Source organism: Phaseolus vulgaris, chromosome 7 (assembly GCF_051622355.1).
Source record: "Phaseolus vulgaris cultivar YP4 chromosome 7, ASM5162235v1, whole genome shotgun sequence".
Taxonomy (NCBI): Eukaryota; Viridiplantae; Streptophyta; class Magnoliopsida; order Fabales; family Fabaceae; genus Phaseolus; species Phaseolus vulgaris.
This window is the reverse complement of record NC_143504.1, coordinates 53877257-53892040: the sequence shown is the minus strand read 5'-3', so window position 1 is coordinate 53892040 and position 14784 is coordinate 53877257. Positions and strand designations below refer to the sequence as shown.

The 14784-nt window shown below is 32.4% G+C and overlaps 1 protein-coding gene across 1 annotated transcript; it reads right to left on the bottom strand.

Annotated features, from left to right (window-relative positions):
- Positions 1 to 11072: 11072 nt before the first annotated feature.
- Positions 11073 to 11703, bottom strand: LOC150025999 (auxin-induced protein 6B-like). Its single transcript, XM_090304260.1, has one exon. The coding sequence runs from the start codon at positions 11582 to 11584 to the stop codon at positions 11204 to 11206; it is 381 nt and encodes a 126-aa protein (XP_090160386.1). The 5' UTR covers positions 11585 to 11703; the 3' UTR covers positions 11073 to 11203.
- Positions 11704 to 14784: the final 3081 nt, after the last annotated feature.

Sequence of the window (14784 nt, the reverse complement as noted above, 5' to 3'; positions counted from 1 at the left end):
ATGAGTGAACCAGTATAAAAACGTGTGTATCTTGTATTCTCATCCCTGCACTCTTTTCTGGTTTTTGCTTAATTCTGTCAAGAACTAAATCTGTTCTTTTTAAATTGAATCTGTTAATTCTGGGTTAAGTGAAAACTGTTCTTCCTGATTTGTTGAAGTTTTCTGATCATAAACAAGGTTGCTGCATATAATGGTTTAAGTGAATTGTGAACAAACTGATCATTCATTAAAACCTGAGAAAGGATCATACTTCTTGAAATCTTGTGTTGTGTAGCTTTTGATTGATTTCTAAGCATAGTTGTATCCTTCATCCTCACAATATTAAGCTATACTTCTTGAAATCTTGTGTTGTGTAGCTTTTGATTGATTTCTAAGCATAGCTGTATCCTTCATCCTCACAATATTAAGCTGATCTGGTTCTGTTATATTTCTTGTTGAACACAATTTTACATTGAACAAAATTCAAATTGTGCCAAGACTGCTCTGAAGAATCAATCTGTTTCATGTAAAAACAATATGTTCTTTTTGCCTCTGGAATACTGAAAAATTGTGTGTTCTTGCGAAAATTTTATAAGCTCAATTCACCCCTCCCCTCTTGAACTTAGACACTAATAGACCCAACAATTGGTATCAAGAGCTAGGGCTTGTATTTTGCTCAAGTGTGTGTATGATGTCTGAGTTTAAAATGCCTTTTGCTGAAGGTGCATCTATTAATAGGCCTCCTATGTTTGGTGGTGTTAACTATGCTTTCTGGAAAATCAGGATGAAGATCTTTATGGAATCTATTGACATGGGAATCTGGGATGCAGTGGTCAGTGGACCTTTTATACCTATGCAGGTTGTCAAAGATGAAACAATAAAGAAGCCTTGGTCTGAATGGAGTGAAACTGAGAAGAAAAAGGCCCAATATGACTCCTTAGCCAAGAATATCATCACCTCTGCACTGAATATGGATGAGTTCTTTAGAGTCTCTCAATGTAACTCAGCAAAGGAGATGTGGGATGTACTAGAGGTGACTCATGAAGGAACTGATGATGTGAAACGGGCAAGGAAGCACTCACTCATTCAGGAGTATGAGCTGTTCAGAATGCAATCTGAAGAAAGTATTGCAGATGTGCAGAAACGATTTACACACATTGTAAATCACCTCACTGGCCTTGGTAAAGTCTTTGACAAGGAAGAGCTTAACATTAAGGTACTGAAATGTCTTGATAGGAGCTGGCAGCCTAAGGTAACAACAATCTCAGAATCCAGAGATTTATCCAAGATGTCCACTGCTGCACTTTTTGGAAAGCTGATAGAACATGAAATTGAGCTGAAAAGATTGAAAGAACAAGAAACAGTGGAAAAGAAGGCCAAAGGAATTGCTCTGAAAACAACCATAGAACATGATACAAGTGAGGAAGAAGGTGATCCAGAACATGATGAAACTGTGAGTCTGCTCACCAGGAAATTCAGCAGATTTCTTAGAAAGAAAAACCGTGACAGAACTCAGCAGAGAAAGAGGTATTCCAAACAACCTATTGATTCAAATTCTTCCAATTACACGTGTTTTGGATGTGGTAAAACAGGTCATATAAAAGCTGATTGTCCAAACAATCAAAGTAAAGAAAAATCAGCAAGCAAGAGGAGTGACAAAGGGAAAGGTAGAAGAGCATATATCTCATGGGAAGAAAATGATGTATCCTCATCTAGTGATTCTTCAACTGAAAGTGAAAAAGCAAATCTTTGCTTCATGGTGAATGATGAGGGATCCAACTCTGACTCAGTAAGTAATTTCTTCACTGATTCTGAAAACTATGATCAACTGCTATTAGCCTTTAAGGAAACACATGATGAAGCAAACAGGTTGGCTGTTATGTGCAACAGATTGAATAGAGTAAATAGGGTACTTGAACCAAAGGTTAAAACTCTTGAAGAAGAACTGCACAAAGCTAAAACTGAATTAATTAGTCTTGAATTGACATGTTTGCATGCATCAATTAAAACTTGTGATAATTGCAAAAAGCTGGAAAAACAGGTTGAGTATTTGTTAAAAACACTTTCAAATTTCACTAAGGGAAGAGAAAATCTTGAAACATTATTAGGTTCACAAAATGCTGTTTTCAATAAAAATGGTTTAGGATATAATCCTGGAATGAAAGGCAATGTGAAAAAGCTGTCAAATTTCTTTGTTCCTTCCAAAACAGGTTTTTCCTCTTTTAGTAATTCAAAAACAATGCATACTGCAACATGTTTTTATTGTATGAAATCTGGTCATGTATCTAGAACATGTAAGGCTAGGAAATATCTTGTTCCTAAAGGATTGGCCAAATGGCTTCCTAAGGAAAGGTGTTAATCATGCTGGACCCTAGACTAAAGGGGTACCATATATGCTAAATCTGTTTTGTTGCAGAAAAACAGCAGGAGAAACCAGTGGTACCTAGACAGTGGCTGCTCAAAGCATATGACTGGTGATGTGACTCAGTTCATAAATCTGAAACTCAAGGCTGAAGGGCATGTCACATATGGAGATAACAATAGAGGAAAAATTCTTGGGAGAGGAGATGTTGGTACTAAAGACTCAACTACTATTGAAAATGTCCTATATGTTGAAGGGCTAAAACATAGTCTTCTAAGCATTAGCCAGCTGTGTGACAAGGGATACAAGGTCAATTTCGAAGCAAATACTTGTACAATTTCAAATGAAAATTCTGGTAAGGTGCTGTTCACTGGAAAAAGGGTAAACAACATTTATCTCCTAGACATTATAAAGAGTTGTTCTGAAAATGAGTGTTTGCTATCTAAAAATGATGAGTCATGGCTGTGGCATAGGAGACTAGCTCACATTCACACAAATCACTTGAACAAGCTAAAATCTAAGGAACTTGTTTCTGGTTTACCAAACATAAAGTTTCAAAATAACAGATTGTGTGATGCCTGTGTAAAGGGAAAACAGATTAGAACTTCTTTTAAATCAAAAGATATGGTTTCTTCAAATAAAGCTTTGGATGTTTTGCATATGGACCTGTTTGGACCATCTAGGACTGCTAGCTTAGCTGGAAATTACTATGCTTTGGTGATTGTTGATGACTTTTCAAGATATACATGGACCTTGTTTCTTGCTTCTAAAAATGATGCATATAAAGCCTTTAAGAAACTTGCTAAGGTTCTGCATAATGAGAATGAAAATAGGATAAAACAGATTCGTAGTGATCATGGGGGAGAATTTCAAAATGCAAAGTTTGATAAATATTGTGAAAAACATGGGATCATACATAGTTATTCTGCTCCTAGGACACCCCAACAAAATGGTGTTGTTGAAAGAAAGAATAGATCACTAGAAGAGTTAGCTAGGACTATGCTAAATGAATCTGGTTTACCTAAATATTTTTGGGCTGATGCTGTATATACTGCTTCTTATGTGCTTAACAGAACATTGATTAGACCAATTCTTAAGAAAACTCCCTATGAATTGTATAAAGGTAGGAAGCCTAGCATTAGTCATCTTAGGGTGTTTGGCTGCAAATGCTTTGTTTTAAATAATGGTAAAGATAATCTGGGGAAGTTTGATCCTAAATCAGATGAAGGAATACATATTGGTTATGCTATAAATGGTCATGCTTATAGAGTATATAACAAAAGATTGCTTGTTGTTGAAGAATCTATACATGTTGTGTTTGATGAAACAGATTTTTCTGTGCCCAAATCTGTTATGGATGAACCTGGTATGGATGATTTAAGAACAGTTATACAACAGAATCAATCCAGTGAGCTTGATGCTACTAATCCAAATTCTGTCAAAGAATCTACTGTGAATGCAGGACTGCCTAAAGAATGGAAAACTCCAAGGGATCTCACTCTTGACAATGTAATTGGTAAAATTGAGAAAGGAGTCTCAACAAGGAATTCACTCAACAACTTCTGCAGAACAGTAGCTTTTGTGTCACAGATTGAGCCTAAAAGCCTGGAAGAAGCACTACAAGACAACAATTGGATAACAGCAATGCAGGAAGAGCTGAACCAGTTTGAATACAATGAAGTGTGGACTTTGGTTCCAAGGAAGCATGAGATGAACATCATAGGAACCAAGTGGGTGTACAGGAACAAGATGGATGAACATGGAGCTATCACTAGAAATAAAGCAAGACTGGTTGCTAAAGGGTATAACCAAGAAGAAGGTATTGATTTTGGTGAAACCTATGCACCAGTAGCACGTCTTGAAGCTGTCAGACTTCTTCTAGCATTTTCCAGCATACAAGGTTTCAAGCTGTTTCAAATGGATGTCAAGAGTGCATTTCTAAATGGCTACATCAATGAAGAGGTGTTTGTATCTCAGCCTCCAGGGTTTGAAGATCACAAAAATCCAGAACATGTGTTCATGCTTAAGAAAGCCTTATATGGATTAAAGCAAGCACCTAGGCAATGGTATGAAAGGTTAAGTGAATTTCTGCTGTCTCAAGGTTATAGCCGTGGCAATTCAGATAAAACTCTCTTTCTAAAGAAGAAAAGTGAAGATATCATACTTGTGCAAGTCTATGTAGATGATATTATCTTTGGATCCACAAATGAAGAGATGTGTGAAGACTTTGTGAAAACCATGAAAAGTGAGTTTGAGATGTCAATGTTAGGAGAAATGAATTTCTTCCTTGGATTACAAGTTAAGCAACTCAAGGATGGAATTTTCATAAGTCAAGAAAAATACTGCAAGGAACTGCTCAAGAAGTTTGATATGAATCAATGCAAAGCAATCAGTACTCCTATTTCAACAAGTTGTCAGTTGGATCAAGATTCTGCAGGAAAATCAGTGGATCAAACGAAATATAGGGGTTTAATTGGTTCTTTATTATATCTAACTGCCAGCAGGCCTGACATTATGTTTGTTGTATGTCTATGTGCTAGATATCAATCTGATCCAAAGGAATCACACTACAATGCAGCAAAGAGAATTCTGAAATATTTGCAAGGATCTAAGGATGTTGGATTGTGGTATCCTAACAAGGTATCTCTGAATTTGATTGGTTTTTCAGATTCTGATTTTGCAGGTTGCAAAGTTGATAGGAAGAGCACAAGTGGGACTTGTCACATGCTTGGATCAAGTCTAATCTCTTGGCATTGCAAGAAGCAAGCTTGTGTTGCTCTCTCCACAGCAGAAGCAGAATACATAGCTGCTGGAAGTTGTTGTGCTCAAACCTTATGGCTAAGGCAGCAGCTAAGTGATTTTGGTATTCTGTTGAATAACATACCTATAAATTGTGATAATACAAGTGCCATAAATCTGTCTAAGAATCCTGTCATGCACTCAAGGACTAAGCACATTGAAATTAGACATCACTTTCTAAGGGAACATATAGCTAATGGAACATGTGATATACAATTCATTGGTACTGAATTTCAATTAACTGATCTATTCACTAAACCACTTGCTAAAGACAGGTTTCACTTTCTTTTAAATGAATTGGGTATTATTAGCTTGAATTGTCCTCTGCAGTGAAAATTTCAATCTGTTGTTTTATGTTTCAACATGTTTCGTTCCCTGTTTCAGAAATCACAGCTGTGACTAGGAAAGAGAAAGATTTATTTTTCTCTCTCTCACTTTATTATTGACTGCTTTTACGGTTATTGACTAGCAGATTCATGCAAATTAGTGTGTGGGTATCCTAACTAATTGGATTTTGTGTAGATGCAACAGATTTGATGTACCCAAAATCAGGTTCCAAGATATTCTTACGTGAATCCACACCTGAACCTGCTGCACCATTGGAATAAAATCTGTAGCATATCTGTGGGATTTGATTTTTCTTCAAAATTCAGTATTTCCAAAATCTGATTACATTGCCCTGAATTAAAATTTGTGTTTTTCAATTTTGGTTTAATAAGTCTATATAAACCAAGCACAATTTAGCTCGCCCCTCACACCATCTCACTTGCACTATAAGTTGTCCAGGTGCACATTGCTTCACCACAGGTTTTGTTTCTGCTTTTAAATAATAATCTGTAATGTCTTTCTTCTAGAATTGTATGGTAATATGTTGATGCAGGGAAGAACAGATTAAGCATGGCATCCTCCTCACATAGAAAGAAGAAATCCAAGGAGCAATCTCAAAGCAGCCAAGGTATCCTGGAAAACTGGTTTGCTGGAGATTCAGAGGCAATGACAAGGTTCATACATGAAACTGGCAGGAAGCAAATCAATGTACCCAAGTTGCTTGAGTTCTCATGGCTGAGAGAGGAAAATTTGATAGAAGCCAAAGACTTGCTCAAACATCAAAAGCTGAAAGGATTTCTGGAGATGAATGGAAATGTCTATCCAAACCTTGTGAAGGTGTTTTACTGCAACCTTGAACAGGATGGTAAAAATCTGGTTTCCCATGTAAAAGGAGTGAAGCTGAAGATCACTAGGGAAATCTGGAGCAGTGTGGGTGGAATCAAATATTCAGGACTGAAAGTGAGCAAAGGAAACACTGCTGGAATTCAAGGATTCAACAAATTGCAATTTTATAGAAGCTGTGTGAGGAATCCCACTGAACCAGTAGCTAGGTATCATGCAGGTAGCCTAACTCTAATTCCTAGACTCTTAGCTCATATAATTGCTTGGCAGCTTACCCCTAGAGGAAGTAATCATGCTGTACTTCATGAGGAAGACTTGATACTGCTGTATTGCATCATGAACCAGCTTAAGGTAAATTGGGTAAGTACTATGGTTGAACATATGCTGAAATCTGCAAGACTACTTGATTATCGTCTTCCCTATGCAATTTTTGTGTCAAAACTGATTGATCACTTTAAAGTGGACACTACCAATGAGAGAAATGACTCTATTAAGGCTGCAAGTGAAATAGATAACTCCACACTCATGAAAATGGGATTCTATAAGGATGAAGATGGCTGGGTTTTTAGAAGGAATGCTGGACAAAGGGCTGAGCAAGAAGCTGCTCCTCAAGGAAATGAAGAAGAAGAAAATGCTGATGGTGTGCAACACATGGACGCATCACCAGTACATTCTGCTGAACATGAAGATGTTGCTGCCACTAGTCAGAATGCAATAGTTGCATATGAGGCACCTGAATACAGAGGTGAACCTCTGTCTATGTTTGAAAGACAAGTGCTAAGCAGGCTCGACACACTCACATATGAGCAGAAAGCACACTATGAAATGACCTACGCCAGGTTTCAACACTTGGATGACCAACTTGAAGGAGTTCAAGTGCAGCTAGCTGAGCTTTATTACAACAACAAGTGATCCTATTTCTAAGTCTTTATCTTTTATATGTTGTTGAGCAATTTGGAATTAATCTGTACTGTTTCGTTTCTGCACTGGTTTTTAGTTGTTTTGTGATTTGTAATGAACCATCTATGGTTTATTGGTTTTATTTGAACTGTTATGTATGACTATTATTGTTTCTGTGGTATTCTGTGCTCCCATTCTGTTTGATGAATCCAAAGGGGGAGAAGAATAGCCTAGAGAACAGCCTAAGAATAGCCTGGTACAGGTTCTGCAGATGATATTCACAGTGGCTGCTGATATGATTCAGATGTTAAATCTGCAGGTATATCATTTCTAAATCTGTTGTTCTGCTTTAACACCTGTTTTCTTTGTATACAGTTCTGTACAGATTTGGTCATGATCCTTCTTCAAAGTTGTACAAAGCAAAGGGAATTTGTCTCCATCAAACAGGGGGAGATTGTTGAAGCTGGAGGAAGCTTCTTCCCTACCAAGGCTTGATGTGTGTTTGATGAAGAAAATGGCTTGAGTGCTTTGAAGATTGTAATAGGCTTTTAGATTCATTTGTAATTAGGCTTGTAAGTGTGTATGATTGCCTTTTGCTGTGTAACCTATCCTAGATGCCTAACCAAGTCTAGATCAAGCACATGATGTGGTTAAATGGTTTTTGAAAAGCTTTTGAAATGTTTTTAACAGTTTTAAAACAGTACACATATAAATTTGTTTTATGGAGAAAGAATCTGTTTATTTCTTCTCTGTTAAAAAGGCTTTCGTTAAATGGTTTTTGAAAAGCTTTTTAAAATGGTTTTAACAGTTTTAAAACAGTACACAAATAAATCTGTTTTATGGAGAAAGAATCTGTTTATTTCTTCTCTGTTAAAAGGCTTTTCTAAATTTCTGTTAAGGCACCAAGGGAAAGCTCAGTTCGTTATTTCAGTTAAGATGAGCTGGCTTGTGTGTTATACTTTAATTTGTTTTACTGTGAAAGAACAGGTTTATTCTTTGGTGTGCTGAAAGGTTTTTCACAAGTTAGTTAGGGCACCAAAGGTACCACTCAGACAATTATTTCTGTTAAGCTGAGTTGGCAGTTTTCACAAAATAAATCTGTTAAGTTCAAAACTGAATCTGTTGTTTTCTTAACTGCTTTTCAACTGTTTTTTGAAAAGAAGTTAGAAACTGTTTTCTATATAAACAATGTCTCTCTCACATGAACAAGTGCTGAGGAATTACGCTTTTGACAGAGATCAAACAATTTCCATGTGAGAAGAAGGATTGAAAGAGTTTTTGAAAGGTTTTCCAAAGAGATTTTCAAGTGTGCTTGTTCTAGGAAACCTTGAATCTTGGTGAAGGTGCTGGTGCAGTTCTGCAGCAAATTGAACTACTGGTTTTGAGTTCTTGCATCTTCTTTTCAGGTGTAATCTTTCCTTTATTCTGTTTTGGAAAGGTGTAAGTGTTAGTCACTCCTTGATAGGGTTTCTTGGAGTGCAAGGTGTGCTGAAATAGGGTTTTTCAGCATTGTGTGTGCTGTTCTTGTAGTGTTCAAGAACTGCTGGTTTTGTAAGTGATTGGTACTGTTTTTAGTGAATTCCACCTTGGGGTAAGGTGAGACTGGATGTAGCTCTGTATGAGTGAACCAGTATAAAAACGTGTGTATCTTGTATTCTCATCCCTGCACTCTTTTCTGGTTTTTGCTTAATTCTGTCAAGAACTAAATCTGTTCTTTTTAAATTGAATCTGTTAATTCTGGGTTAAGTGAAAACTGTTCTTCCTGATTTGTTGAAGTTTTCTGATCATAAACAAGGTTGCTGCATATAATGGTTTAAGTGAATTGTGAACAAACTGATCATTCATTAAAACCTGAGAAAGGATCATACTTCTTGAAATCTTGTGTTGTGTAGCTTTTGATTGATTTCTAAGCATAGTTGTATCCTTCATCCTCACAATATTAAGCTATACTTCTTGAAATCTTGTGTTGTGTAGCTTTTGATTGATTTCTAAGCATAGCTGTATCCTTCATCCTCACAATATTAAGCTGATCTGGTTCTGTTATATTTCTTGTTGAACACAATTTTACATTGAACAAAATTCAAATTGTGCCAAGACTGCTCTGAAGAATCAATCTGTTTCATGTAAAAACAATCTGTTCTTTTTGCCTCTGGAATACTGAAAAATTGTGTGTTCTTGCGAAAATTTTATAAGCTCAATTCACCCCTCCCCTCTTGAACTTAGACACTAATAGACCCAACAAACAGAACCACATTTCAACCAGACATTAGTAAGCCTCATCTTTTGAGCTTCTTCCATAGCATGTATAACCCCATAAAACTCAGCAACCAAAGCACTCTGAACTTCAAGGGATGCAAAGAAATCTCCAATAAATTTCCCCATACTCCCACGGAAAATACCTTCACAAGTAGCAAGACCAGGATCCCCTAGCAATCCCAAGCTCCATCAGTGTTAATTTTAACCCAGCCTGGTGAAGGAAACTCCCATATCACAGGAAGAGGACGAAGAACTTTACCAATACGAGTATTAATACCAAAAAACTTGATCACACTGAAATCCAACATATCATTTTTCATAGAAGCTTTAGACGAGTTACCCATCAGACAAGTTAAATATTTAATAACCGAAATAACCCGAGAAACTTCACATGAAAACGAGAAAAATTTCTCATACGTCGTATCATCCATATCACCCATATTAATGGGACATTTAGAAACAATGTCTCATGTATCAAACATTTAAAACATTTTATGGAACTAGATTTTGAAGGAGGTTTGAAATTAGAAAAATTTATTTTAGAAAAAAGAGTAAGATTGAGAAGACTTATCTCGACTCTCCGTTTTAGGTTTATAGTCATCCCATTTTATTACTCATAAAAGAAACATTCCAAACATTAAAAAAAAAAAACATTTACTCATAAAAGCCACATATGAAATAAGATTAATTGTTTTTAAATACATTAATATTTCCAACAAAAGCTACCCAATTGAAAATGTTTCAAGATAAGTGTTGAAATAAGTTTCCACTTTATGAACCAAGATAAGATCCAAGTAGAAGATAAGTCTTTCTTTCTTAAAGACACTCTAGAAAATGTTCTATAATGTAAACTCTTATTCAATAATTTTGGATACAAGTGATAGGTAAAATTAAAAGCTCCATAATGGATTTGATGGGCTTCAAATTCTTCCTTGCTTCTTTGTTTTCTATTATTCAGGTCTCTAGCTTATTTGGACTTAATATGGGGATACAGTGTAACCTATGCAACAACTATATAATTAAAAGGGTTTTGGAACCTCAACAACAACAAAATATTTTTCATTTAGCGTGGATATATCAAAGGTCAAAAGTGTTTTGTGTGGAGAACATGTTATTTATGAAGGATAACTTGTAACAAAAGAAAACTATGGGTTAACACTTTTGTCAACGAGAAGAGAAATATGCGCAACATATACTTTTTTTTTTATGTGTAAAAAGAATGTGGGCTTGATGTCTGGGCCTTAAGAGTCAGGGGAACACTCTAGAAGCCTATAAATTAAAAAAAAAATTGATGACAAGTCAATAGACTCAATCAGATTATTGTTTAATTTACCTAACTTGATCGAATTAGATTATTGAATTTCCAATTGACATAACCAAATTAAATTAGATAATCAAGATTAATTACAATTTTTGACCTAAACATCACTCTAGTTTAATCTATTTATCGAAGTCTGCTCAAACGGGTAATACATATTGCACAATACATTAAAAATACCATTAATAATACATTTTATATCTTCTCACACAAAATATCAATATATTAATCCGATTTTCCTATATTATCTATTCAAATTACTAATATAATTGTACAAAATTAAAAGGCTTATTTCAATCACAGTTTCTCCATCTTATCATTTCTCCACAAAAACTATTACATCCTTTCACAACTGTATCTACAAAGACTTGTTCAACCAAAAACAAAAAGCTTAACTAAAAATAAGAAAGATGACTCCATCATAGAAACTTAGGAACATATATATCCCTTCCTGCACCTTTGATGCTGTCTGGTCTCATTCTCCAACCATCTAGAATCTTCTGTAATTCCTTAGGCCTACAAGGGATTGCAAGAGTTCCCTGTTGCTTGAAACCATACTCTTCTCCAGCTTGATCTAACAGTCCCAGGAATGCAGGGTTGGTCAAGTAATCCAACTCAACCACAAACCTTTTAATTTCTCCATCTTTGATTGCAATCACAGCAAAATACCCTTTGCTAACATCATCTGCCACAACACTTGTGCTTTCCAATTGATTTTCATTGATGTAATTGAGTGCAGGCTTTCCAGGCACAATTTGTGAGACACCCTTTTGAATCTTCCCAACAAAAGACCTAATCATCTTCAAATCTACCACTGAGTGATGATTTCTTCCTGATATTGGAACTTGAAACTGTGAACTTGGGTGCGTATAAGCAGAAATTGGGTATTTATATTAAGAAAATGAGGAAACACACACGAAGTTTCTTCTGAGAAACCATGCTTGCTTGTGCATCTTAGACATACACTGCATTCATTATTAATTAATGCATTATTTGACAGATCATTGGTCAAAATCTTTAATTATAAAATCAAAATCGCCACAGGGGAGGAAAAGTTGTCGAGTTTCATGACTTGTATATATCATTATGCAACCCTGTGTTTTCTTGGAGTCGACGGTGACGTTGAAATAAGAGAGTAAAAATAGGTTTTGTTTACTTCATATTTTCTCAAAATATTTTGAAATTCAATTTAACTGATATAATTTTTAATTATATATTTATTGATGATCCACTTATAATGAATGATTTAATAAATTTAATAAACTTTTAGAAGGATAAACTATAAAAAGACTGTGATATTATCTTAAAAAATTAATTTTAAATCTAATTCAATATGTTAATCTTATAATATCAATTAATAAAATTATATACTATAAAATATTTATATCTAATCAATAGAATCACCAACACTGTAAGTTAAATCTTGTTCAAATTTAAAAACACCTGTTTGATAAAAACTAAAAGCGTAACTTTTACGTAAAGTAAAAGGGAATTTAAAATATTAAAGGGAGAGAATATATTTTATTCTATAAATTATTTAAAAAGTTTGATGAATGAAAAAGAATATTACATTGGCGGTGCAAACTAAAGTTTGTGGTGTGGAGGAGCAACACGCTTGTGACGTTTACGAAGAGTAACGTTGGTATAGAAGGACAACATGAATGAAAATATGTTATTGAAATTTTGAAAGACAAAGACAACAAGAAAGATATGAATGTCTATGTATCCTTGTTATTTAAAGTAGACTGGAAAAGAGCTTATAACCTATCATATGAGTGCAAGGATGTGTAAACTCACAATTTTGTACCAGTAATTGAAAAAATTAAAAAAATTAAAAAATTAAAAATTAATTTTTGAAAAAAAAAATCAAAACATAATCTAGAGAGATGGGATTATATAAATATTTTTCTTGTTAAGAATTAAATATTTATTATTTAGTTTTACAAAAGAATTAAATAAAATATTTTGATTTTTTTCTCTCAATATATTTGGAAGCTTCTTTTTAATGAAAACAAGTGTTTAAAATGTATGAGAATTAATTAAAACTAAAAACAATATAATTTTATATTTATCATAATAGATTTTCTGCTTTTTTACCTTCTTTAGAATGACTATCACCTCATTAAGTACCCATTTTTTTTTAATTCTTAACAAGACAATCATTTATTAGAAACTAATTTTAGATTAAAAATAATAATTAGTTGTTACAGTGACAAAATTAGAAACCATTTTAGAGACTAAAAAAATTTTGGTTTCTAAATTAGTTTATTGTTAAATAGTTTTTAAATTGGTATCTAATTAGTTTGCTACCAAATTTAGAATCTAAATAATTGGTAGTTAAAACTTTGGTAGCTAATTAGATACCAATTTATAAACTATTTAACAATAATATAAACTAATTTAGAAACCAATTTTTTTTTAATTTCTAAAATGGTCTCTAATTTAGTTACTCTAATTTTATTTTGGTATCTAAAAATTAGTTTTTATTTGATGATTTTCTTGTACTGTACACTTTAGTTTTACAATATATATATATATATATATATATATATATATATATATAAAAAGAGAGAGTTTGAAAAAAATAAAAAATTAAATTATGATTAATTGATAGTTAAAATCTTGATCACTAATTAGATACTAATTTAAAAATTATTTTTTAATAATATAAATTAATTTAAATATTAATAATTTTTTAATTTTAAAAATAATATTGAATTTAATTAATATAATGATTAATTATATTTTATCTTTAAAATTAGTTTTTATTTGATGATTATATATATATAATCTAAATCTAATTGTTTTTTAATTATATTTTTCATTTTTCACAAACTTTAGTTATTTGTCTTAAAAGAATTACAGATTGTGATTAAAATTTTATTAAAAAAACTTAAACACACTCAAAATATTCTGTCTTAAATTATTTAGAAGACTAGAACAAAAAAGTATTAAAATATTCTTTTCAAAAAAATTGATTCTGGTTGGAACTAGAATTTGTACCCATTTAAACTCTAAAAAAATCAATTATAACTTACAAAATAATTTTTTATTCAAGAATTTTCATTTATGAGTTATTTTTATTTATGAGATTGGATATAATTATAATATAATTATATTTAATATAAAGAAATTATTACTTGAAAAAAATGTCGTAGGATCATATTTAATAATTATATTGAGATAGATGTTCTATATCTTTATTGTATTATTAAAATTGAAATTTATATTATTTTTTGGAATCTCAATTATTTTTTTTCATTAAATTTTTTTCTTGGTATAATTTTTGTTTAATGTAAATTGTGATATTTAGTTCCTTAAATTTGAATATAAATTTTAAAAATAATAAAAATTATAGAAACTAATTAACTATTTTAGTCTCTGACTTAATTATTTAGTCACTATTTTGCTTAAATGATAAGTATTAAATTACAGGAATTATAAAATGCAGTTTTGATTTGAGCATAGAAGTAAGATTGAGTATGTTTTGGTGATATTTTTGTTGTACTAATTTTATTTAAATTAAGTATTGTATTTATGCATTCATGAGAAAACCTTCAATTAACTAAAGTATCTTTTGAGAAAGTTTGAAGAGGTTATAAGGACTTAATACTAATTCAGATCTAACACTTAAAAAATTATTAAATAAAATTTTAAATATCAAAATAATTAATTACAATATTAACTAAATTAAAGATTATTTTATAAACTAAAAAAAATTATTAATATCTAAAATAATTTTTATTATTAATAAAAAATTATAAAATAATTTTTAAATTAATATTCAATCATTAATTATCAAGATTTTATTCACGATTTAACAATAATTTGCATAAGATCCCTTTAAATCTATCTTCATATCATTTTTCAACTTAATAATGTATTATCTATCCTATAGCAATTGAAATTTTACCAATTCAACCCACTTTGATATGTTTGATATGTGAACCACAAACTGTCATGAGGATAAACTATTCTTTATCTAATTGGGAGAGTCGAG

Coding starts and splice junctions, on each gene's coding strand:
- LOC150025999 (XM_090304260.1), bottom strand. CDS start 11,584: ATGATTAGGTCTTTTGTTGGGAAGATTCAAAAGGGTGTCTCACAAATT.